General features: G+C 39.5%; 1 protein-coding gene across 3 annotated transcripts in view; it reads right to left on the reverse strand.

Annotated features, from left to right (window-relative positions):
• The window catches only part of ide (insulin-degrading enzyme), a 61,401-nt gene extending 39,086 nt beyond the window's left edge, over positions 1 to 22,315 (reverse strand). For 2 of the 3 annotated variants that reach the window (XM_060926246.1, XM_060926245.1), the window contains exons 1-5: positions 22,156 to 22,315; positions 17,917 to 18,095; positions 17,314 to 17,521; positions 10,427 to 10,596; positions 4,702 to 4,824 (exon numbers count right to left, since the gene is read on the reverse strand). In XM_060926246.1, the coding sequence (XP_060782229.1) occupies positions 4,702 to 4,824; positions 10,427 to 10,596; positions 17,314 to 17,521; positions 17,917 to 18,095; positions 22,156 to 22,238 (763 nt within the window). In that variant the 5' untranslated portion in view covers positions 22,239 to 22,315. The remainder of the gene's footprint in view (positions 1 to 4,701; positions 4,825 to 10,426; positions 10,597 to 17,313; positions 17,522 to 17,916; positions 18,096 to 22,155) is intronic. The other variant, XM_060926247.1, reaches the window with a different exon arrangement.
• Positions 22,316 to 25,453: the final 3,138 nt, after the last annotated feature.

Raw genomic sequence — 25,453 nt, forward strand, 5'->3', positions numbered from 1 at the left:
TGTCTTAATAAGTTACTGTTGAGTGGCCGGTAAATTGTACCATTTATTTGTCAGTGGCCGGTAAAGTTTGATATTTTGTGAAGTTAATTTTCACCCCTGTGTACAACACAGTGGGCTATTTACAAAAAGGTATATATTACTGCCTGTGCTATCTAACAGACCTACCCCAGAGGACACACCTGGCCAATCCCTGTCTGTCAATTTTCTTAAAGACATCACCTACGTGAAATCAGGGGCGGATCTAGAAAAATATTTATGGGGTGGCAAGAGGGGGGCAGGAATTTTTGAGGGGTGGCAACGTATTACAGACATGTATATATACTGAATTTAATCACAGTTTGACGACAAATAGTATGTACACACTACAAAAGGGCACAGACTGCCATTTACAAACTCATACAGATAAACTTAATCTCATGCCTTTATTGTTCACGAAGAACACACATTCTCAGATGAGGTCTATACCGTTTCTGGACAGTTTTATACTGTATATGCAAAAGAACAGACACTAAAAAACAACAATAACAACACTGCTTCAAGTTCAGCATGATTTAAACCATTTACACCAGTGTCACATTTTATAGTTTTTTTTCCTCACGCTTTGTAAAGGCTCACCAGTGAGCATAACATGAACTTGTCATGCCTACAACAGCTGAATGTGGCGATTTCCATGTTGCTCAGCAAAACGCTTCACAAATTTATCAAGATCTAATGCTTTTGTGCGCTCTGATTCAATGCTGAGTACAGCCAAACTTGATAATCTCTTTTCTGTCATAGTCAACCGCAAATAAGTCTTTATGAGCCTGAGAGATGAAAAACTTCGTTCACAGGATGCACTGCTCACAGGCAAGACAACCGCTATTTTACACAACCTGAACAACTCAAAAAAAAACATCATCATCATCTTGGTATGGGTCCAAAAACAGTGAACTCCATGAGAGTGGTAGGACTCTCCTGTTCCCCCTTTTTTCTGTCTAGTACTCTCCTCGTCTGATGTAACTCATGTTTAAGATCCTCAATATTTGAATCATAAGCTTCAGCCAATAGCAATGTTTTCCTTGACAGACGGTGAATCAATATTAACTTTTGTGGCCGACTTTACACAAAACTAATGTCAGACCTAGCTAACATTAGGCCAAAAAAAAAAAAAAAAAAAAGTGTGTTTCAGGTAACATGAAATACTAAAATAAGGTCGGTAGGTAGGAAATTTTTTTCTTAATTTGTTTTATTTTGTTCGAAAAAATTAACACAAGTAAACATCTTACAAAATAGTATTTTGGCACAGAATCCTTTATACCACACATCATAATAAAATGTGTTTTAAATCTTTAAACGAATAAAAAAAATATCGCAAGAGTTCGAGTTATGATCTGCGGAAGCGTATTGCTGCCACACTCAAAAAAAAAAAATTGGCTTAGACTCAAGTAATTACGTGAAAAGATATTGTTAACAGAGTTATCACGTTTTTACAATATATTTATCATGTAATAACATCACGTAATTTCATGATACGAAATTATCACGTTATTTCATGATATTTTCATGTGATAATGTGAAAACACCTTATCAAGAAATAACGTGAAAATATGGTTTAACGTCCTAGGCTAGGCTACTTCCATTAAAAGCAGACGGCCTAGCCTAGCCTACTGTAGAACTTGGGTCGAGCAAAAACACGGAGCAAAAACATGGCTGAATCCTGAATGACTCCTATTTGTATAAATAGGGGACTACATAGGCGGCAAAATGTAGTGTTTTTCCCTGCCATGGAAGTGCACTTGTATACTGAAGAGGAAGCAATTTGCATTACAGCCAGGAGGGCTGATAGAAGTGGCAAAACATTTTACTTTTTATCGTTTCTTTCACAACTTGAATGCGTTGAAACAAAAAATTATGACAAACTAACGCCACTTACACTAAAATATCGAGGGAAACTTGTAATAACTTTACGGTCGGCAATTTCCACGCGGAAATTCTCGATCGGTCGGGTTACCGGAAACACACTTTTTTTTTTTTTGCCTTACATGTATAGTTAGCTAAATAACCTTCTCCAACCTGATTTTTATCCTCTCAAAATCAGCATCGCAACTATGCTAGCACTGTTCATTCATTATAATTTCATTTTTTGATAGATAGTTAATCAGCTTTTACCCCTTTCCTCGCGACTCCTGGCTCCCTCGCTTCGCGCCTCTCAATTTTCCAAAACAACCAATCTCTGGCGTTATCTCGTGCTGCATTCGCCGCAGTCGGACATTAGAAATTTGCGCACGTAAATGTCATATTGGCCGTAATTTTTCTTTGAATTCGTCGCTGCCAACTGGGGTAGCAGCAGGGGTGGCAAGGCTTTCTTTTAGAGTGGCATATGCCACCCCGGTAGATCCGCCCATGGTTATTCACCCCCGAGCGCGCTGGAAACTGTTCCATTGGTATTCAGATCCAGTCGCGAGATGAGGTTGCCAGATACCTCTATAAAAAGGTGACTTTGCGGTCTGAATCTGTGGAATATTCGTAAGCGAGGACTGGCAACCAGCAGTGGGTTGTACACCAGCTGATCAGAACTCCAATGGAAAAGAAGCGTGTTAGTAACTGTTTATCTTGATTGGCTGTAACCTTGTAAGTGAAATGTTTGGCAACAATAGCGTTGTAGCCTGCCTACCCCCCCCCCAAAAAAAAATCTCTTCGGATCTACACGATTCACACAAGTGACCTATTTTGGGACCAAAACGGCGAATTTCACCGAAAGGTGAGGAGTTTGCATGTGTGGAAGAAAACAGTAAATCAGAAAGCTGCGCACATTTGCGCAGCTTCCGCGCAAATGTGCGCAGCTTTCTGATTTACTGTTTTTCAGACAAAAACACATATTTACAACCCTGTCATTATCTGGAACTGAGTTTAGATTCCGAACATTCTTACGATAAAACGTCCTGCATAGTCTCTTTATGATAAACGTCTTAATGCCACTTACCCGTGAGGTTACCAAGTAGACATTCTTCTTCATAACCTTCTAGAGGTATAGTTGGGATACAAATCCCGCAACAAAATATTTATAAGCTTCCAGGCTCTTGTAAGCTTTGAGGGCTTTGCCAGTGTAACACGATTCAGGATTAACGAGAAAATTGTAAATGTCGTGGTAGGCCAGATCGGGCAAATCGCCGGCACCGCAGCTCCGAATTTCCCTGAACAAGGATTGCGGCAAGTTGTACGGATCTGCAATCCCCAACCTGGAACACTTTTCCACGTAACGCTGCCTCACGTCACCTTCAAGATGCTGAACAAACTTGGACAAGTAATCGCGCGATGTAGATGGGGTATTTTCCGAATTTTCTTGGGGATTACTCCCTGGATCCATTATGCTCGCGTAAGGTAAACAATCCTGATGCCGTCCAATACGGCGGAGTACACACGTGCGGGTCACGTGACTGCACATCCTCTATAGGTGCGCTGATTGCTCCTTAATCCTGTACAGGTGCGAATCGTTTACAGCACATACACTGTCCAGAGCGCTCCTGAGAGTCTCTCTGATGCACGCGTCAAGGTGTGCAGATGTGACACTCTTGCACAAAATAAGTAGAAAAATTAATGTTCGATATAAATCTCTTATGCCAAATTATTCTGGCATGTTACAAAAAAAATAAAGGGAAATTATTATTTTTTTTTAAATAATCGAGTCCTCGTCTCAAATTTACGAGTCCAAAAGCAGTTAGTGCACAAGTCCGAGTCATCAGTGCTCAAGCCCAAGTCAAGTGTCCTTAAAATTAGGGCACGAGCTGGACTTGAGTCAGAGTCCTGGACTTGAGTACTACAAGCCTGGTAAAGCTTCACAATCTTCATTCAACCTCACACCAGACATTTTGTTCAGGAAACTAGGTCTTGCAAATTTACATTTTGCCCTTTAAACAACTCAAAATGAACACACTACATGGCCAAAAGTTCATGGACACCAGATCATACCCATATGTAATTTCTGAGCATCCCATTCCAGATGTAGTCCCTCTTTGTTATAGTCCACTCCACTCCTCTGGGAAGGCTTTCCACTACATTTTGGAGTGTGGCTGTGGAGATTTGCCCATTCAACCACAAGAGCAATAGTGAGATCAGGTACAGATGTCAGGTAAGGAAGCCTGGGGTGCAGTCAGCACTCTAATTCAGACCAAAAGTGTTTAGTGGGGTTGAGGTCAGGGCTCTGTACAGAGCATTTGAGTTCTTTACACCATGCCTTCATGGATAGCGCTTGGTGTACAGTGATACTGTCTTGCTGGAACTTGTTTGGGCCCCTTAGTCCCAGTGAAAGGAAGTTGTAACGCTACAGAATATAAAAACCACTCCATACAATTGTGTTTTCAGCTTTGTGGAAGGATCACATACAGATGTGATGGTCAAGTGCCCGCAAACTTGTGGCCATCCAGCGCAAGAACACAAATTACAATATGAAATTTCATCACAATGTAAAACACAGTCTCTTCCTAATGTTGTGATTTATTCTGCTGGTCTTTAGCAGGTCGTGTCCTTTAGAAATCAAAAGGAAAAATGCATACATGGCACAGGGTTTCATTTTTGAGTGATGGGTCAACAATTATCAGAAATGGAAAATGCCTCCCTTGCTTTTTAACATCTTGTTCTTTCGCTTACTTGCATGTCACTGATAACAAGTACACCATCATTACTCATTGTTCTTAAACAGGGTCACTGTGTAAACTGGCTTACCTCTTCCAAGAACACAAAGTCCCATCAGGTTGGAAGAATAAAACGTGGAGTGGAATTTCAGCAGCTCCTGACGGATGTCGATGCCTTTTTGGGATGGCCGTGTTTCCAAGGTGAGCTTATTACCTATTTAAGGGAAAAAAAGAAATATCCCATGTGTGAGAACACGGTCATTTCTTTATCTCCAAAACAGATGGGGCATACAGATTTAAAAAACAAACAAACAAACAAACAAAAAAAAACTACATTTTGCCACCTATGTAGTCCCCTATTTATACAAAACGGTCATTCAGGATTCAGCCATGTTTTTGCTCGGCGTTAGCAACAGTTAGAGGTTTTTAGCTTTCTCCTGAAATGTTTTCTTCTATTTCTTCTTCCTCAGGGTAGTAAAACTCGCTTTCGCTGTGAAGACTGTCATTATCGCTATCCATGCTGTAAAATTAATGATATTCTCCTGAGAAATGCTGGCAAAAATTAAGATTTTTGATAATCTTATAAATAAATCTTATAAAAAAGATAAATGTTGACAAAAAAATGCTACTATGTTTGTTGTTGTGAATGAACAAGTCACCAGAGGTCCGTAACCAGGGTCCGTACCGTAGGATACGGACCCGCTCGCCAGCCAATCAGAGCGCAGGATCTGGACCGCGAAAAAAATAATTATTCATTCATCGAAGGCAAGGTAAATATCGGTGAAAAATAACTGAAATGAAGTTGGTTATTATTCACTGAGCCGAATAATTGTTTTAATATAAATACACAGGTGATTATTTAAAATTAAGAAAATCATTTAAAAAATAATTTATTTCAATCTTTAAAAGCAGCATGAGCGCGGACTTGTCACTTATCTTTGCCGAGTCACATAAAATACTTTGCTTTGAAAAAGATAAATCACAATTCCACCTTACCTTTGAATAGTTTTAGGCCAAATTTCGTAGCATCTTCAGTGCTTTTAAGAACATTTTCTTTCATAACTTGTAATTCTTCCTCACTTACGGTGACAAAGTGATTGGCCGCCATTTTGCCGAGTCGCTCCAAGTGATTATCAAGAAATAATCCGAATCTCTTGACCAATCAGCACCCGCGACTTCCTATAATCACGTCGGTATTTATACTAATTTCATATATTCTTCATAAAACATGCATTTTCCACAAAAAAAAAAAGTCCTCAAGCTACATAAAAGGCATTTGCCTTAACATTTGTTGATAACCTCAACAGTTTTAGTTTAAAAAGCTTTAAACAAGTATGATCTTGTACTAACATTTTACAGAACATGACTGTGTACAAGCAGTTCTCAAGAAACCCTAATAACTTCTACATACGATGACTAACACTTAAAGCAGATACGCAGAACCATGGCCTCACTTTCGTTTATAAATGCCTTGAGACCTCAAGAATGGCACAGGAATAGTTTTAAGCGTTAACAATAAATCTAATATAGTCATTTTTATGATTAAAGTGATTTATAGAGGTAGCCGTCTGAGTGAATGACCTTGACGTCCGTAACGTCACAGCAGGAAGTCTATCGGTCTCATCGCCATTTCCGCTATACTAAAACACAGAGCTGACTGCAACTCCGATCCTCCATTTTGAGCTAATTTATCGCCATGCCACGTAGATGTGTTGCTGGCCGGTGCAGCAACATGACAGAAGGTGGATTTACGTTGCATTCATGGCCCAAGAATGTTCAAACTGCAAGGATTTGGATGCGTTTTGCGAGTTGTTCACAGGCAACTTGGGCACCTACGAAGTGGTCTCTCCTCTGCTCTGCTCATTTTACTCAAGACTCGTACGAGACCTCTGATCTGTTGAGGAGTGTTGGCTAAAAGCCCGTATTGAAAGAGGGTGCAGTACCAACAGTTAAAGAAAAAGCATTTTATTTATTTATTTTTATTTATTTATTTTTAAAGGAGTGAGTTTGGTTGCACCAGTCCTCCTGGAGTGAGCCGAGGGTTGTTGCTAAAACCCGGGACGGAACACATCGTTCAGGCAGTGACCTCCCTGCAGTTGTTGCTAAAACCGGTGACATCCTGGTCCGTCCCGGGTTTTAGTAATTGTCTGAGCCGAGCAGTAATGGCAGAACACACAGTATGAAGAAAAGTGAATGAATGGAGCAGCCCTGATTTCTAAACTGGATAATGCTGCCATCTCACCCTTACGTGGAAATGAATGAATGGGGAACTGAACAAAGAACTGAAAGTCAGACTATTTCAAAAACAATCAGCCTTCAAGAAGCGAGAACACAGACGGGTAAGCTCTGACTCTCATTTGGATTTTAGAAAAATTGTTTACCTGCATTTAGATTAATACATGTAACTTGTATTGTGTGTTTAAGTTACCGGTATAAGATTATTTAATTTGCTTCAGAATGTGATTGTCTCAGTTCATCTGATTATTTAATTAGCCTTTTACGTTTTATCAGTGAAAATGCATGCATGTACATGTCTGTTGCAGAAGTTATAACACCTATCCTGTTTTAATGAGAGTCAACCCACAATCAATGAAGTCAAATCAGTCCGAGTTGAGCAAGTTGGTAACGGTATTTCTTAATTTATGGTGAAAGTTTTATTTATATGACTTTGGTCTATAGCTGTAAAAGGCCTCGGCCTTAAAACCGGTTACCGCTGTGACGTCACACACTCAGGGCTGGCTGGCTCAGTGGGGCAACTCGAACGCCAGCTTTGCAGTCGATTTTAACTCTCAAAAATATATATTTTTTAATTCCCATTTATGCAGCATACAAGAGTCAAGGATGGAGATACTATCCACTTAGAAATTTATTGAAAAATAAAAGGCTCTGTGTATCTCCTTTAAGCACTGGAACAATAGCATCTCAACTTTCTCAATACTTTTTTATAGACAAGCTACTCGGCATGAGACAGAATTTCAAATTACTGGTGAGACAAATTTGCTGCTCATAACATGCATCATGATATTTCTATTTAATATTCATCATGAGCTCTAGCTTTACTTACCCACTAGGTGGCAGAACCAGAGTTAGTACAACCCCTGCCAAAAATATGGAATCTACTCTTGGATGCTCATTTGCATTTTTAGTTTGTAGCATGCAAGCGCACACACAAACACCCACCCACAGATATGGAGGGGGGGAAAAGGGGGAAGAAGAAAAAAACAAAAACAAACAAACAAACAAACAAACAAACAAACAAACAAAACACTAACAGCTGAAAATTCTGGCTTTGTAAACCATACCTCAAGTTATATTGTTGTAATTAATGGAATTTTTTCCTGATCAAGTGGGGGGGGGGGGGGGGGGGGGGGGGGGGGGGGGACCCTACAATAACGTTTTGTTGCACCTCCTCATGCTTGTATGACCACTTTAATTATTTGAGTCATGGACTCCACTAATGAAAAACAATGTTCTTCATTAGTCAGGTTCCACCTTTCTCGTACTGCAGTTTGAGAAATCAGCTTTGCAGGATGGAGCCTTGTCATAGACCTCCCCCCCCCCACCATAAATTTTCAACCAGATTGAGATCCAGACTGTTTGCGCATCATGTTATTGAGTTGAGCATTAAGAAAAAAAGTCTTTGCTCTGTGGCAAAATTATTCGTTATGATGGAATGAGAAAAGTGTCCAAAATTTCAGTATACACCTGTGCATTTACTGTAGAGGTAGTGATTGCCATCTCCCCTGGTGCTTTACTGACATGCAACCCCATATTACCAATGATTGTGGAAATTTGCTTGTTTTCTTCAGGCAGTTATCTTTATATGTTTCACTGGAACAGCACCAGACAAAAGTTCCAGCATCTTCTCCTCGGCCAATGCAGATTCATCACTGAACATCACTTCATCCAATCATCCGCGGTCTAGGACTTCTTCTCTTCAGCCCACTGTAACCTTGTTCTCTTCTGTTTAGGTGTTCATGATGGGTTTTGTTTGACTTTTCTGGATATAAATCCCATTTCGGACAGTTCAATCACAAACACTGACTTCTGTTTCTGCCTATTTGTTTTGTATTTGATATTTTCGAGGCATGTTTTGAGTTTTCCGTCCTGACACTTTGACATCATCTGTGGTCTACCCATATGTTTTTATAACCTTCCCATTTAATTTGTACTTGCTCCAAATTTTAGACACAGCTGATGGGGAACAACCAACATGCTTTGCCACACTCCAGGTTAAAATATATTCTTGAAGGAATTTTATAATCCTTTTGCATTGTTTGACGGCTCTCTTGTTGGGACCATGCTTCCTTTCAATCACCCAGGTGCAACAACTCATTCAGGTCTCTTAACTGCAGATTAATTTGCTTGTGCAGGCATGTGTTTTAGAAATGCAAATTACAAGGCGATTTCATAATTTTTTTTCCTCTACTTGATCAGGAAAAAGATATACCATTAATTTATTTCATTTGTTTGATGTATGTTTTACAAAGCCAGAATATTCAGCTATTAACCAAAAATAGTTTAGGTCATACCTGTGAAATTTTTTTTTTGCTACAAAGAGCTGAATGAACATCCTCCAAGAGTAGCGATTCCAAATTTTTTGCCAGGCATTGTAGCAGACAGAGCATGAAGCGTGAGAGTAAGGAAACTAACTACCTCGAAGCATGCTTATTTAAACAGTCTAAAAATATTAAGCTAAACCAGACTGAAGCATGACGACACATGTCGGACACTAGATTCGTTTCATTTGGCACATATGAACTTGGAAAAAGAATACCAAAAAAGAGCCCATACTATACTACTGCTAAAATTTTTCACACTATCCAAAATTCACAGTAGATCTGTAGCGTGGCCATCTGAAGGGCAGTTACCATAAACCATCGCATATACATGCACCCTGGTTTCACCTGCAGATAGCTTGACCGTGGTCTGAAACATGGGTTAAAATGAACGCCTGTGTGTTGCGCTGATCCAAGTCACATTCACATCTAAAAGGATTCAAAAGCATGCTGTGTTGTAACTAGAAACAAATTTCAAAGGGGTGATACAATATACAAAATAAAATCATGATTTTTTTTTTTTTTTTTTTAAATTAATAAGTGCAGTGGTAAGCACCATCACTTCACAGCAAGCAGGTTCTGGGTTCAAAGCTGCCAGACGACTGAGGCCTTTTTGTGTGAAGTTGGCATGTTCACCCTGAGCCTGTATAGGTTTCCTCCCAAAGTCATGCAGATTCAACTGGCTACTCTATATTGCCCATAGGTGTGAATGGCTCGCCATTCCTCTGTGTGAGCCCCGTGATAGACCAGAACCCGTCCAGGGTGTTCCCCACATCTCACCCAAGGTCAGCTGGGATTGGCTCCAGCACACCCGCAACGGATCATCAGTACAGAAAACGGATGGATGTTGTTTTTTTTCTCATCTGTACAATTAAACTGTAAAATGTGGCACACCTGTTCATTTAAGATAGGTGTCAGACAGCAGTAGGAGCCATGACGACACCAATTTGTTATTTAGCCTAATCATTTATAGCACTGTCAAACAATCTTTCTATACTAATAACACGGCCATGAAATGTTTATGATATCTTAAAGGATTAAAGTAACATCAATAATAGGAGAACGTTACACCTTGTACTGTAAATCTTGATCTATGTTTCTTGCAACAGTGTATTGATATTCCAATGGTTTAAGCGGTCATTACAAAATAAATGAACCAAAATGATATACATCGCCAATATTAATCTCCCATGAAGCCTGTATCAGGATGTGTCTCATATCGTGGCTTTAGTGTATCGTCTCATGCCTTCATGATACCTGTTCCAAATTTACTAAAAGGATGATCAGGGTTCCCAGTAGCCTTCTCCAGCTGAAATAATCTCCATGCATCGTTCATCAGGTTCTTCTCGTGCTCGGAGTCCACAGCGTTCACTTCACGGTCCTTACAGCTCTCGTCAAACAGAGGACACAGAAAGAATTGGGCAAACCTAAACAGAAAAGCTGTAATAAGCAAATGCACAGAAATGCAGACCACAGACACCTTCGAGTATAGAGACAGCTTTCTACTGTAAAATACTTTTGCCAGTCATTTATATTGATTGAAATTAAATTTTATCCCTGTGAACTGCAAACACGATAAAGTTTGTGCAGAGAATAGTATAATCCATTAAATCTGTCGAGCAAAATATCAATCTTCTCCATAATTAATGGATTATCAGGGAGATAAAATTACACCCAAATTCTGTACATTATGTTGTTCTATATTACAGCTGCTGTGTTTTTGTATCGTCTCTGTTTACAGAGTGCCCTGGATCCAAAGGGATTTCTCAAGAACTATGGAGGCTCCTTTGAGACCCTAGACTTCACCCTAAGGAAGTGCAACAGAAGATGCATTTGCTCCTACACAGGTGTTCGCTTTAAACCTTAATCTCTGAACATAGCTATCAAATTGTATGCATTTCATACATTTGAAATACTGACTAATGAGAAACTACAATCTTTTGATGCTTTCTCAATATGAACGCCACCCGTCATCTTATGCTACACTGAATGGGAGGCCATCATTCAAATATGATCTGGGCTTTAGAAAAAGCACTTCACATTAACAATCCGCCCTCAATAAAACATGGCAGAACAAACAAGCAAACCCATTCCGGGTTGTATTTGCGCTGGTGTTGTGGTGTTAGGAGCGCTCGTGCACAGGTCAAATATAGGCAAATTAAGCTATGCAAAATGCTAAAGTCCAACTGCCATGCAAAGAGAATAAGAACTGCTGAAATACTAGAGAAAGTCAGTAAAAAAAAAAAAAACATCAAGCAGGTGACTATGTGGCAGGTAAATGCAAATAACAAATGCACATGGTATGAATAAATTAACATTTTAAGACAGGGTTGTTCAGGAATTAAGATATTTTGAAGAGCCTCTTAATAACCACCAAGGCTATATAATTCAATGCGGCCATAAGCACGAGCATTACGAGGACACGAGGACTCATTTGATAATTTCCTCCAAGAGGCCTCCCCCCCCAAGCTTTACCAACTTGAGTCCAAAACAAGTTAAATGTGATACACAGAAAATATGAAAACCATTTATTATTATTATTATTATTATTATTTACTCAAAAGTAGTATAATCCATTAAAAAAATTATATATATTATATTAACTGCAATAGGAAACCATCTTTTGACTTTACACAGTCTACCCTAACAGCAACATGATTCTCCCTGGAATAAGTAATCACACACCACCAGCAAAAGACACCTGATCCCAAAACTCAATTCACAGAGGAACAGTTTCACACCTGGGGTCTGTAGAAAGTGAGTTGAAAGATCTTTCCATACCATTTTAACCTCATACACATGCCAGAAGATACATTTCTCTAAACTAACAGATAGAATAACATGAGCAGGCAAGAGTAGTAACACTTACTGTCCTTGCTCAGTGTAACAGTCTAATCACATGAGCTTTACTGAAGTGAACTGCCCTACTGAAAGTGATCCAAGGCAAGGCAAGGCAATTTATATAGCACATTTCATACACAGTGGCAGTTCAATGTGCTTTACAGAGGTAAAGGCAAAACAGTAAACAATAGAAAATAAAATTACATAAAATAAAGGGGGAAGAAGAGAGAAAAAAATAAGAATTAAACAATAGTAGAAATAAAATAAAATGAAGTAAGAGTTCAGTAAAAAACAGCAGAATAAAAGTTCAAGTTTAAAACATGTAAAGATGATGATTTGTCAGTTAGCAGAAAGTATCCGAGAACAGCTTGGTCTTTAGTCTAGATTTGAAGCTGCCAACAGCAGGAGCATTTTTGATGTCCTCTGGCAGTTGGTTCCATAGCTGTACTGCATAGTAGCTAAAAGCTGCTTCACCACACTTTATTTTAACAACAGGTTTTACCAGTAAATTGTGCTGCTGCGATCTGGTAGATCTGATTGGGTTAGGCCGCTGCAACATATCAGAGAGGTAATTGGGCCCTGTACTGTACCATTTAGAGATTTGTACACCAGCAGCAATGCTTTAAAGTCAATTCTGTAGCTTACTGGAAGCCAGTGAAGGGACCTTAGAATTGGAGTAATGTGCTCTGTTCTTTTTGTTCGTGTGAGAACCCTAGCCGCTGCATTTTGAACCAGCTGAAGTCGTTTGATGGTCTTTTTTTGACAGGCCTGTGAAAAGGCAATTGCAGTAGTCAACCTTACTAGAGATGAAGGCATGTATGAGTTTTTCCAGATCATTTTTTGACAAGTCCTCTTAGTTTGGAAATGTTTTTTAGGTGATAAAATGCTGTTTTAGTGATTGCCTTCATGTGACTGTCAAAGTTTAGCTCGCTGTCAATGAAAACACCGAGATTTTTAACCATATCTTTTGTTTTAATCCCCTTTGTGTCAAGAATAGTGGTAATCCCGAGTCTCTCATCTTTTTTCCCCCAAATAGAATTACTTCTGTTTTATCTGTGTTCAGCTGAAGAAAATTGTGTGACATCCAGTTGTTGATTTGGTCGATACACTGGTAGAGACATTCAAGGGGGGCATAATCATTAGGTGATAGAGCAAAATAAATTTGGGTATCATCTGCATAGCAGTGATACAAAATTGAATTGTTCTTGATAATTTGTCCAAGTGGGAGCATATAAAGGTTGAATAGTAATGGTCCAAGGATCGACCCCTGGGGGACACCACAGGTCAAGGACATTGATGTTGAGGTACAATTTCCCATGGTAACAAAGAAGCTTCTATCTTTTAAGTATGATTTTAACCAATTGATAACTTTACCAGTCAACCCAACCCAGTGTTCAAGTCGATATAACAGTATGTTGTGATCAACAGTATCAAAAGCTGCACTGAGGTCCAGTAACACCAGGACTGATGTTTTGCCTGCATCAGTATTAAGACGTATGTCATTTATAACTTTAATCAGCGCTGTTTCAGTGCTATGATTGGCACGAAATCCTGATTGAAAGTTATCAAAACAGCTGTTTGATATCAAGAAGGCAATTGATTGAAGACAATTTTTTCAAGGATTTTCCCGGTGAATGGTAGATTTGATATTGGCCTGTAGTTGTTCAATACTGAAGCATCAAGATTATTAAGTAGGAGCTTTACAATAGCTTTTTTCAGGGACACAGGAAAAATGCCAGTGTCTAGGGATGTATTTATGATCTGAAGCACATCTGTAATTATGAGGTGAAGAACAGACTTAAAGTTGGTGGGCAGAATGTCCAATTCAGATGTTGAGGAACTGAGATTTTGTACAGTTTTTTCGAGTCTCGTAATCAATCAAACAGAATTCTGACATTGTGTTGAAATTGTCTGTCTGTGTCACTGGTGATTGCAGCTTTTCAGTTATTTGCAACTGAAATATATTATGAGCAATACTCTGCCATATTTTATCAATTTTACCTTTGAAGAAGGATGCAAACTCATTGCATTTATTAACTGAGAGAAGTTCAGGTGCTAATTGTGGTGGGGGATTAGTTAGCTTCTCTACTGTTGAAAATAGCACACGGGCATTGTTCATATTCCTGTTGATGATGTTGGAGAAGAAAGACTGTCTTGCTTTACCAATTTCATAATTATATTTACAAAGCATCTCTTTATGGATTTGATAATGGATGTGAAGTTTAGATTTGCGCCATTTTCTTTCAGTCTTCCTACATTCTCTCTTTAGCAATTTAAAAGCTGGGTATTGCTTCCATGGTGCTTTCTGCTTGTCATTGGCTCTTGATTTTGAATGGAGCAACATCATCCATAATTTGGGTCATATTTAAATTAAAAATTTCCACCAAGTCGTCTACAGAGTCTGACATTTTAGTTGAGATCCGTGAGAGAGCTTGCTCAAAGACAACACGTGTTGTCGTTTATGACTCTCCTACCCATAGTCATTGAGCTGCTCTGAATGTGAGGGGACATAGAAACATCAGAGAAAACACAGAAATGATCAGATAAGGCCAGGTCAACAATAGTAGTAGAAACAGTAAGACCCTTTGCGATAACGAGGTCAAGGGTATGACCACGAGAGTGGGCCGGCCCCTGTACATATTGTACTAGGTTGAAGTTGTCAATAAGTGCAAGTAGTTCTCTGGCATAAGTGTTTTCAAGATTATCTACATGCAAGTTAAAATCCCCAGATATAATAAGACAGTCAAACTCTAAGCAAATGACTGACAACAGTTCACCAAACTCTTCCAGAAAAACTTTGGCTGAATGTCTCGGAGGCCTGCAAATAGTTAATAACAATATGTTAAGAGAGCATGTAACAAGTGCACACAAGTGTTCAAAGGATGTAAAATCACCGAGTGAGGACTGTTTACATTGAAAAGAGGCTTTGAATATATTTGCGATCCCTCCACCTTTCCCATGTCGGGTAGCACTCATGAAATTAAAATTTGGGGGAGCTGCTTCAATAAGGGTGGTAGCACTATTTGCTTGATCCAGCCAAGTTTCAGTTAGAAGCAAAAAATCATGATTGTGTTTGCAAATAAGATCATTAATTAAAAATGACTTGTTTGAAAGTGATCTAACGTTGAGAAGAGCTAGCTTTACAGAAAGTCTAGAAGTAATATCCGCTTGGGCACTCTGATGTTGTTTTGAAACAGGAAGGAGACTAGACTGATTTACCCCCTGGGTTAAATATGCTCTATGTTTTCTATTTCTTATCAACACAGGAATAGAGAATGGCATAGGCATACTGGGTCCCAGCTTCTTGTTTTCAAAACTACACCCAATGCAGGGACCCACAGCACATCATACAAGACTCTTTGTATATTCGATGAGGTTGGGAGGGGGAAGGATTGGAGATGTCATGTATTTTTTAGATGGTGAAAAAGATTGGTAGCCAGCTGAAAGTCCTGGGCGAACACAGTTCAGTCTGTTGGTTGATTTTCGATGAACTGGGTACACTGCTTGTCGCGAATGATTTGGGCTGGGGAAAAAAAAAAAAGTGCAGCCATTGGCAGCAATCTCTGCATACTTTTAGGGAAATCCATGCAGGGGGGGAGACAGGGATGGTACAATAAAGTCAGAAGAACGAGACTGAGATTGGGACTTTGGTGAGGTCTTTGTGAGTGTCTCCATGACTGTCTCCCTGACAGTCTCTGTGATACTTGCATGGGGTCAAGATGTGGATGATGCAGCCTTGGCATGATTGTCTTTGGTCAGGTCCTCAATCTGGATGGGCGATGCAGATATCTGTGGCTGCCCATTGTTAACAACATGCTCACATTCTCCATGTGATTGTTGATGTCCTTGGCAGTCTGCCTCAGATGGTCCTTGGCAGTCTGCCCCAGATGGCTGTGTGTCCTTGTTGAAGCATCTCTTCTGTGCTTGCATGGGTAGTTGTTTTGGCTTTGCAGAGGTTTTGTTGATATCTGTAACTGGGTCAGTCTGTGAGCACTTATCAGCAGTTCTGCCCAATGTTGGCTGAGAAAAGAATGCATGCTGGAGACAGAGGCTGTAGTGATCAGCTAAAACTTTGGTCCCAATCCGGCTGAGTTCAGTGCTATTTGGCTTGAAGAATTCTCTGCGATTCCAGAAAAGGTTAAAATTGTCTATGAAGTTCATACCAAATGAAAAACAAGTTTTTCCAAGCCAGGTGTTAAGACTGAAGAGTCGAGTAAATGCAAAGCTTCCCCTTGCAGGGAGTGGGCCACTGATAAAAGATTGTATTCCAGTCTTATAGAGATCAGAAAAAAGTTTTCTGAAATCATCTTGGACAAACAGCTGTTCTCTGAAAACATCATTTGCTCCCACATGCACAACAATACGTTTGATAGTTTTATGCTCGGACATGAGTTTCAAAATGCTGTCTTTGGTGTCAGAGATGGATGCATTTGGAAGGCAGCAAATAATCATCCCATGTCCTTTTAAATGTCTTACAGTGGAATCACCAAGAACAAGGGTTGTGGGATCAGGTGGTGTTACGAGCTGCTTTTTGCCTCTTCCCACAGCTCTTTGGTTGTGGTGCGATCTCTTTTTATGATGTGCTTGTCCGCCTGAAAATTCTGCTTCCACATCCCTGAGGCATTCAAATTTGTTCTGAAGCCTTATGGGCTGTGGATTTTCCATAGGACTGTAAATCCTATTGTAGTTTGTAGACCTGGCTCTATTTCTAATAGCATGGCTGTGGAGCATGGGTTGCATAGTATCAGAACGAACTGGTGTTGAGATAATTACTCTTCTGTTTTTATTTTTGGGCCTGCCACCCATCATGTGCCAGTTTTCTGTACTCACATTTTGCTCTGTTAGATCGATGTATTCATCCACTCGATCTGCAATGCCATCGGCCTGTCGGGGTGCAATCTCTGCATTCTCAGCCACTGTTTCTGTACTCCTTTCGTGAGATATCTCTCTTAGTTTGTCCGTCTTTGGCAGGGCATCAATCTTTGATTCCAGGATAGAAATCCTCTGTTCTAGTTCTGTGCATTTTCTGCAGGATCTCCTGGATTTTTTGCCCCCTGGCATTTTGTTTTAAAAGCTAACTTATCTTGTAAAGGTGAAAAATAAAATGAAGGAATAGTGGAAATTAAGTGAAAAAGTTAAATAAAATAAAGATCAAGCAGGAGCAAAGCAAAGCAGCGTCCTACTCGCTTGAGTAGGCGGAGCAAAAAAAAAGACATTATTTATCCAAGACATAAATAAACCCAAGGCCTTCACCACAGTACTTTAGCCTAGAGTGTTTCTTCTTCAGTCTTCCATAGGCTTACCTATCCAGCGCTCCTTGCAGATGCTCGTGGGATACGTCAAAGTAGTAGTTGGTGTGCTCGCCGCTAGTGAACGCGTTGGAGCTCCCTGCATGCTCGCTCAGGAACTGACTGTACTCGTTCTCTTTGGGATATTTTTTCGTGCCCAAAAACAGCATGTGCTCACAAAAATGAGCCAGCCCAGCAATGTTCGGAGGATCTGACAACGAGCCTGTGAAAGTTATAAAGCAGAGACATGTGAACAAAAAGAATAAACTGCAGAATAAATTACAGAATATATTAAAAAAAAGTTTTAAAGCTTGCTTTGGAGACTGGACATAATAAGTAACTTTAACATCACAGTTATAAAAGCAGATCACAATTAAAAAAAAAAAAAGTTCTTTTATGGGAGTGTGAATCAACAACCTCTGGGCTAGCGTCATTGACATGGAGCTATTATGCAATAATGTTCGGTCATGAAGAAGCAAATGGTTACACTGTTTATAGCCAGATGTGCGTGAATGAATTAAGCACTACTTGTATTCTCGATAAATGACCGGCATCATACGAGACTGATTTTGCATCTCCGTTTCAATAATGAGATGAGATGACCCATCTCTCCTTTACCTATGTGGACATCGAGTGCTGCTGATGACTTGTCTGTAGTGGGATCACTGATCAGGATTGCTTTGAGGCCGTTGGTGAACTCCAGTCCTCTGTACTCCCGCTTGTCTTCTGGAGAGCGAATGATGTCGCTCACCACCCTCTTCACTGCTGTGTCACTCATTCTCAGGTTTGAAGCTATGCTTACAAGACAAGGTATCAGTGCAGGGTTTGCAGTGCATGTTATATAAACCATCAACAATATATTAAATTTATAGCATTGTCAAATTCACAGCCATACAAACATGGCTCCAAGTGCTGGACAGCCATTATATTCTGTTAGTAACAGGCGTCGTCTCAATGCGGTTAGACCATGTCAATACAGACTAGGCATGTAACAATATATCGTGTGATGATAAAACACGATACAAATTTATGACAAATCAAATCAAGGGGGGAAAAAAACGAACCACGATTATTCTCAAGCTATGTAATCTTAGTTTTTCCTAGATGCAACTGCATTGTTTAGACAGCAGAGGGTACAAGGTATAATAGTGGGAAAAGGAATAGTTTAGTTAATAGGATATTAGGCCTATATTTTATATTTTACCTTAACAAATGTGGATATATAAATATTGTTGATTATTGTAGGAAAATCAAATGGTAATCCCAACAGTTACTCAGATTGTTTTGCAGGTCAAGGGGCCCACAGGGCCCCTCCTGGGAAAAAACAGGGGCCCATTTCTACAATGGGGGGCCCAGTGATTATCCTTCAGTTGAAGCGAACCTAGTGAGCGAAGCGAGCCCAATGAACAGCTGGGGCAACCCAGGGGCTGTTTTTTTCTTCTCAATTCTTTTTTTTTTTGGTATTAGAAGCCATATGAAGCAATGTAGATGACAAAAATCAATGCTTCAACCAAATATATTGAGATATTGTTTAATCAGTGGCAATATTTTGGAATTCAACCACAGGCCACTATATATCACATCTATATTATCTCCTCCTTGTAAATTATAGCACAAGAATGGGTTTGTTTTTTTGCATGCTGTGACAGTCTAATTCTGCTTGTCTCTAATCATCCCTACTTCTAATTTCATTAATTTATTTTATTAACTTGTTTTCAGTTTGGTGTAGGTCTATAGTAGTAGTCGTCACCAGTGGTAGTGGTAGTGGTAGTAGTGGTTGCTGTTGTAGTAGTTGATGTTGCAGTAGTAGTAGTTGTTGTAAATCTAGCATGACTAATTACCTTGAGTATCAGGGGTATCAGTTTTTTCAGGTGAATGTACTCTCTGCCGAAGAATGACAAAATAGATTTTTTTTTTTTTTTTTTTATCCATGTTTTCTTGTCTCTTTCGAATATTCATACATAGACCGTAAGACGCCACCTAGCGAAAGACTTGGATCAGGTTTTACTCGCTTGGGACGCTACAAACGGGGCGGCGTAAATACACGAATGGGTCCGACGTATATTCAATATGGCGGCGGTCAAAACAAATTCATCCGATGCTGAAATCTGTTGAATATCCAGATAATTATGTTGGAAGTTGCATATTTGTGCAAGATTTTCGATATTGAGACCATGAAGTCAAGTAATACACCACGAAACGTTCCAAATAGGGTATAAAATGCTCGCGTCCATATTGGCCCCTGTCCCTCTCAACAATGCGTTCATTATTCGAAATAGTGCGTCTTAGACGTGGGCACGCCAACAATCTGAGTCTCTGTCCCAATATCATGAATCGAATCGAATCATGAACTGGGTGAATTGTTACATGCCGAACACAAACATTTTGTAAACCGACTATTGTACTGAGACACCCTTTCGTTAACTCTTCACTAGAACTTGAGATCAAACCCGTACAGTTCAGTTTGTACCAGCCATAACTGCAAGAAAGATCCAAACTGTTTCACAAGACTGTGTGCTGAACATAATAAGCAGAAAACCTCGTGAAAGAGCAGCAGGGAAGTAAAGGGTGGCTCCACTGCACCCACAACAACCTGCAGTCTCAGACACCGTCATACCAGTTGCGCAAGACTTCGTAATGGCACGCCTTTTCCACTTTAGCGTAAAAACTAGTGTGGCATGTGAACTATCATCTCTAGCCGCTTTATCCTGTTCTACAGGGTTGCAGGCAAGCTGGAGCCTATCCCAGCTGACTACGGGCGAAAGGCGGGGTACACCCTGGACAAGTCGCCAGGTCATCACAGGGCTGATACATAGACACAGACAACCATTCACACCTACGGTCAATTTAGAGTCACCAGTTAGCCTAACCTGCATGTCTTTGGACTGTGGGGGAAACCGGAGCACCCGGAGGAAACCCACGCGGACACGGGGAGAACATGCAAACTCCGCACAGAAAGGCCCTCGCCGGCCACGGGGCTCGAACCCGGACCTTCTTGCTGTGAGGCGACAGCGCTAACCACTACACCACCATGCCACCGCATGTGAACTCCATTACAAAAATGTTAAACAAGAGGTCCTGTTTTACTCTGCATTTACTGCTGAGTAAGAGACAAAATCTTGGATTGCTTTAAAATAAACCAGTCATTCATTCATACCAAGTGCATCACTGTTCACAAACTATCCCTATGTTTGAAGTCTTCAGTTTGCAGATTATTACTGTTGTGATAAGACAACATAAAATTATTGATGTTGAAGTTTTTTTTTTTTTTACATCCATTGGCACCATTTCCTACCATAGCAGCATGTGCAAACACAATGAAACGAAACAAGTTTAATTTACGTAGCACCTTTCACCAACCCAAGGACGCTTTACAGAATAATGGCACTACAGAAAGACAAAACAAACAGATCAACCAAAAGAAGAAATAACGCAAGAGACACAGAAAAGGAAAAAAACAACAATCATCTCAGCTCATTATCTCTAGCCGCTTTATCCTTCTACAGGGTCGCAGGCAAGCTGGAGCCTATCCCAGCTGACTATGGGCGAAAGGCGGGGTACACCCTGGACAAGTCGCCAGGTCATCACAGGGCTGACACATAAACACAGACAACCATTCACACCTACGGTCAATTTAGAGTCACCAGTTAACCTAACCTGCATGTCTTTGGACTGTGGGGGAAACCGGAGCACCCGGAGGAAACCCACGCGGACACGGGGAGAACATGCAAACTCCGCACAGAAAGGCCCTCGCCGGCCACGGGGCTCGAACCCGGACCTTCTTGCTGTGAGGCGACAGCGCTAACCACTACACCACCGTGCCGCCACAACAAAATCATAATACAACTATAAAACCAACCAAGTAAGTCACAAGACACTTTTTTTTGGAAGTAATGAGTACGGTATCAGGTGTCAATACTTGTATAAACACTGATTCTACAGTAGTTAGTTGGATAAAAATCTATCCGTACTTTCAGTCCTACTTATTTTTCTTTTTCAACCTGCTGTCATCTTTCTCCTGGCTTTGTACCCATACTTTGCACAATGACAAAGTTGAATCGAACCGAATCTAGACTTAAATAAATTTAAGACCCATCATAAGTATAACTGATTTATATAATCAATCAATAAAAATCAAACATTTTCAGGTTTACTTTCATATTGCTATAAATCGAATTAACTAACAAAAACAAAGAAAAATAAAATAAACAAAACTGAAAACAAAAATCAATATAGTACAAGTTTAACAATCTTTAAGTAATTTAATATTACACATCATGTAGTGTTTGTGTACACGCACATCTCTCAACTTTGAGTACGGTATCAAAAGTTTTGGCCCCCTCCTCTCAAATAACCAGTATAGTGACTTTTTTCCCTAAATTAAATTTTAGTAATAACTTGTACTATAAAAAGGTACATTTCTGATCACACGCCGGTATAGCTAACAATATTTGTAAGATTCTGGTGTACAAAACTATACATTTCAAGAACCAGGACTGTACAACTTTGTTACTGAGTCATTATTGAGTCCATTGCCGATATTTAGCTAACTCATCTAGCTTATTTAGCTAACTGACTGAACAACAATTAACGAACCTAAATTTCATGGACAATAAACAAGTAATGTTTAGTTAATTGTTTACTATTATAAGCGTATGGTTTTGCGTATTTCATAAAAACAGCAGTTAAAAGGTATAGCGAATGGTCTAAACTAAGTTAGCTAGCTAGCTAGCAAGCAAACAAGCTTAGTAGTCTTAGCGTGCTAAGTCAGTAGAATTAAAGGCGGCTTAGCCACCGGCCAGTCCAGTGACTGTCACAATGATAACGGCGTTTAAATTACAGATTCACACGACTTACCACAGTTTGTGAAAACATGAAATATGTGTTAAAACAGTTAGGATTCTCGTTATCTGGGTCGCCTGGCTAACACATCGCAGCATACTTCAGTACTCGGTAACAAAAACGCATATGTACCGCCGTCTAGCCGCCATGATTTCTGTTCAATCCCAAATAGACGTCCGCTCCCTACACAAGTGCACTACATAGGATACGCTAGAATTGCATCGACAACTCAACGTAGTGCACTTTGAGCCTAAAAAGGACTCAAGTGGGACTCAACCTGAACCAATCATCCATCATACCCGAGTGGCTCAGGTTTCGCCATGGTAAAACCTGGCTTTAAAAAAGAAAAGAAAGAAAAGTATAAGATGAGCGGTGAGATGAAGTTTCAGTTATCTGGGGGGGGGGGGTATTTTAATTTTATTTTTTAAATAAAACACCGTGTTAGTGTTAGTACATATGTAGGACTATTAATGTGTTATTCCCTTTAAAGTGCTTGTAATTAAGCGCCTGACTTTCCGGAAGTACGTCACACATGTAGCCGTCATAAAAGTGGATATTAAAATTATATACATTTATATTTTACTTGTAATTAAATTATTTTCTTGGCTATATGTAGGACTATTAATGTGTTATTCCCTTTAAAGTGCTTGTAATTGACTCCTCACTCCACTTTAACTTCCTGAACAGGCGCCTGACTTTCCGGAAGTACGTCACACATGTAGCCGTCATAAAAGTAGCTATTAAAATTATGTTTTACTTGTAATTAAATTATTTTCTTAGCTATATGCAAACCTTAACGACTCCATGAAACAAGAAAGCAAGAGAGTTTGTGTTTCGTAATACACTTATGTTAAGTGTATATCTGTAAACCTATTAATTTATGCAAATTTGTTAATTTTTTATCTCTAAATTTTGTAGTTTATTTCTTTTATATATATCCTTTTTTGTATACTTAGTACTTTTGCACTACTCCTTCACTGCCTTATCTTTTTCTCTTTATATATTTTGCTGCTGTAGCAATGCAAATTTCCCCTTGTGGGATAATAAAACGCTATCTTATCTTATCTTATCTTATCTTATCTTATCTTATCTTATCTTTCTGTAAATGAATCTATTTTTGTTGTCTCTCTGCATCAATTTAGTTATTGTTTACTTTGTTGTTATTGTGGTTTGTGTACAGTTTTTTTTTATTGGCAAATTAAGATCTTGAAGCAGGTACATAGACACACTTTGTGCTTCGAAAAAAACATTCACTTCAGCTAATAAAGTACTGGAACAGCCCTAACAGAGCATCAGCACAGTGGTGTAAGTGGTCGCCTCACAGCAAGAAGGTTCTGGATTCGAGCCCAGCGGCCAGCAGGAGCCTTTTTGTGTGGAGTTTGCATGTTCTCTGCGTGGGTTTCCTCCGGGTGCTCCGGTTTCCCCCACAGTCCAAAGACATGTGGTTAGGTTAATATGGGACGGCCTTGGGCTGAGGTGCCCTTGAGCGAGGCACCTAACTCCCAACTGCTCACGTGTGTGTTCACTGCTTCAGATGGGTTAAATGCAGAGAGGAATTTCACAAGTGTGTGATGAATAAAGTTGTGCTTTCTTTCTTAAAAAAAACATATATGACAAATGTTATGTGCTTTCACCACTCTGTCTCTCCTCCAAAAATTGTGAGCTAATTTTAAAATAAAATCACCTGCCATGACATTATCATGAACTATAATAGCATGACTTATTTGATTGACAAGCTGATAAAACTCATCAATGTATTGTATGCTATCCAAAACAAACACACTCACAGGTGTGCAAACAGCTGGAAAGAGAAAAAGAAGCTTGCCTCCATTTATGTATAAAAAGACAGTTTACAGAACAACAGTGCAATCTGCAGGCAAAACAAAATCCCAGGAAAATAATATTCATAAAAGATGCAAAAGTCTTAGGCACCCTATTTTTATTTTTCATACGAATTTTGTTATAGGTTTCTACGTATTTTATAACTTCTGCATTATCAAGTCAGTACAAAAACATTTTAGAGTTCCAAACGTTTGTTTTCCATGTAGGTGCAATAGGCTTATCAAATCAGTCTCATGTAAAAAGGGATCAGTCTCATAAATTCATTAATCATTAATTCAAGTGTCTAATAGTTTATAGCTAAACTATTAAAATCAATGTAATAACTTAGTGGTGATGTTGCTATAGTTTGAGTATTGTAGCTCTAATGTAATATGTTTACTCTAGATCTATAACATTCATATAACAACCAAATGGGTGAAGGCAATTAAAATACTTATTTGGCAGAGGTTGGCATTCAGTGGGTGTTGTAGCAATAAATAAGACACAGTTTATTCCAAAGAAACCATTTATTGAAATAGCTGACATGAATTAGCAAACTAATACTGATCAGATATAGCAACAATAGCAGCCAAGGAATAATTCAATATAAATGGTGATACAATGTATACAAATAAGAATCAGTAGGGTATATGATAATTAAGGCACTAGTGGTGATCAGAGGTAATAAGCTATATGCCAGTGTTACAGTGTAGGAGCGAGTGGATGTTAAAATGTAATAGGGAAATCACGTGTGTGTGTGTGTGTGTGTGTGTGTGTGTGTGTGTGTGTGTGTGTGTGTGACTGTGTGTATGGAATGCGAATGCAGTGCACGAGCGTTGTGCCAGAAGAAACAAAGGAACTGTAGTTTAAACTAGTCTCAGCTAGGCCTTAAACCTCAAACTTCTACTCAACCATTAGCTACTCCTGAAATCCCAATGTTGAGAAGTGTAGTACGATGGAGGGAGTTCATAAGAGAGAGAGAGAGAGAGAGCATGCACTATCTAACTAAATACAGATAGTAAGCAAAGTAAATCAAACAACACGCGGTCTAAGACTGACTTTCATGTGAATCAAGATGCGTACATTTAAACCATAAATGAATTCAAATGAACAACACTCTTCACATTAACCAGCCACAACTAAGACTAACAACTGCCCAGATGCCAGTCTTAATTGAGATCGCTCTTGCTTGGTGATTGAAAGTGTGCCTTCTGTTATCCAAAGACAGCGCGGTGCGCAGGTCCAGGGAGAAACAGTTCTGTTCCTTTCACTTTTACAGCTCGTCAGCTGAAGATCTTCGGTGTTCCGTCGGTCGTCCGATGATCTGGAAGGAATCTTGTTTATAGTTCGTCGACGTTGAGAAAGGGAAAAGGGATCCAGTCGCCTTTTCTCTTTGAAATACTGCATGGGCTGCAGTAAGTAACCGGTTCAGTTATTATTACAACTCTGCAAAGGTCAAATACATTGAACTTTGGCTAAAGGTCCGGTATCA

Source organism: Neoarius graeffei, chromosome 7, assembly GCF_027579695.1.
Source record: "Neoarius graeffei isolate fNeoGra1 chromosome 7, fNeoGra1.pri, whole genome shotgun sequence".
Taxonomy (NCBI): Eukaryota; Metazoa; Chordata; class Actinopteri; order Siluriformes; family Ariidae; genus Neoarius; species Neoarius graeffei.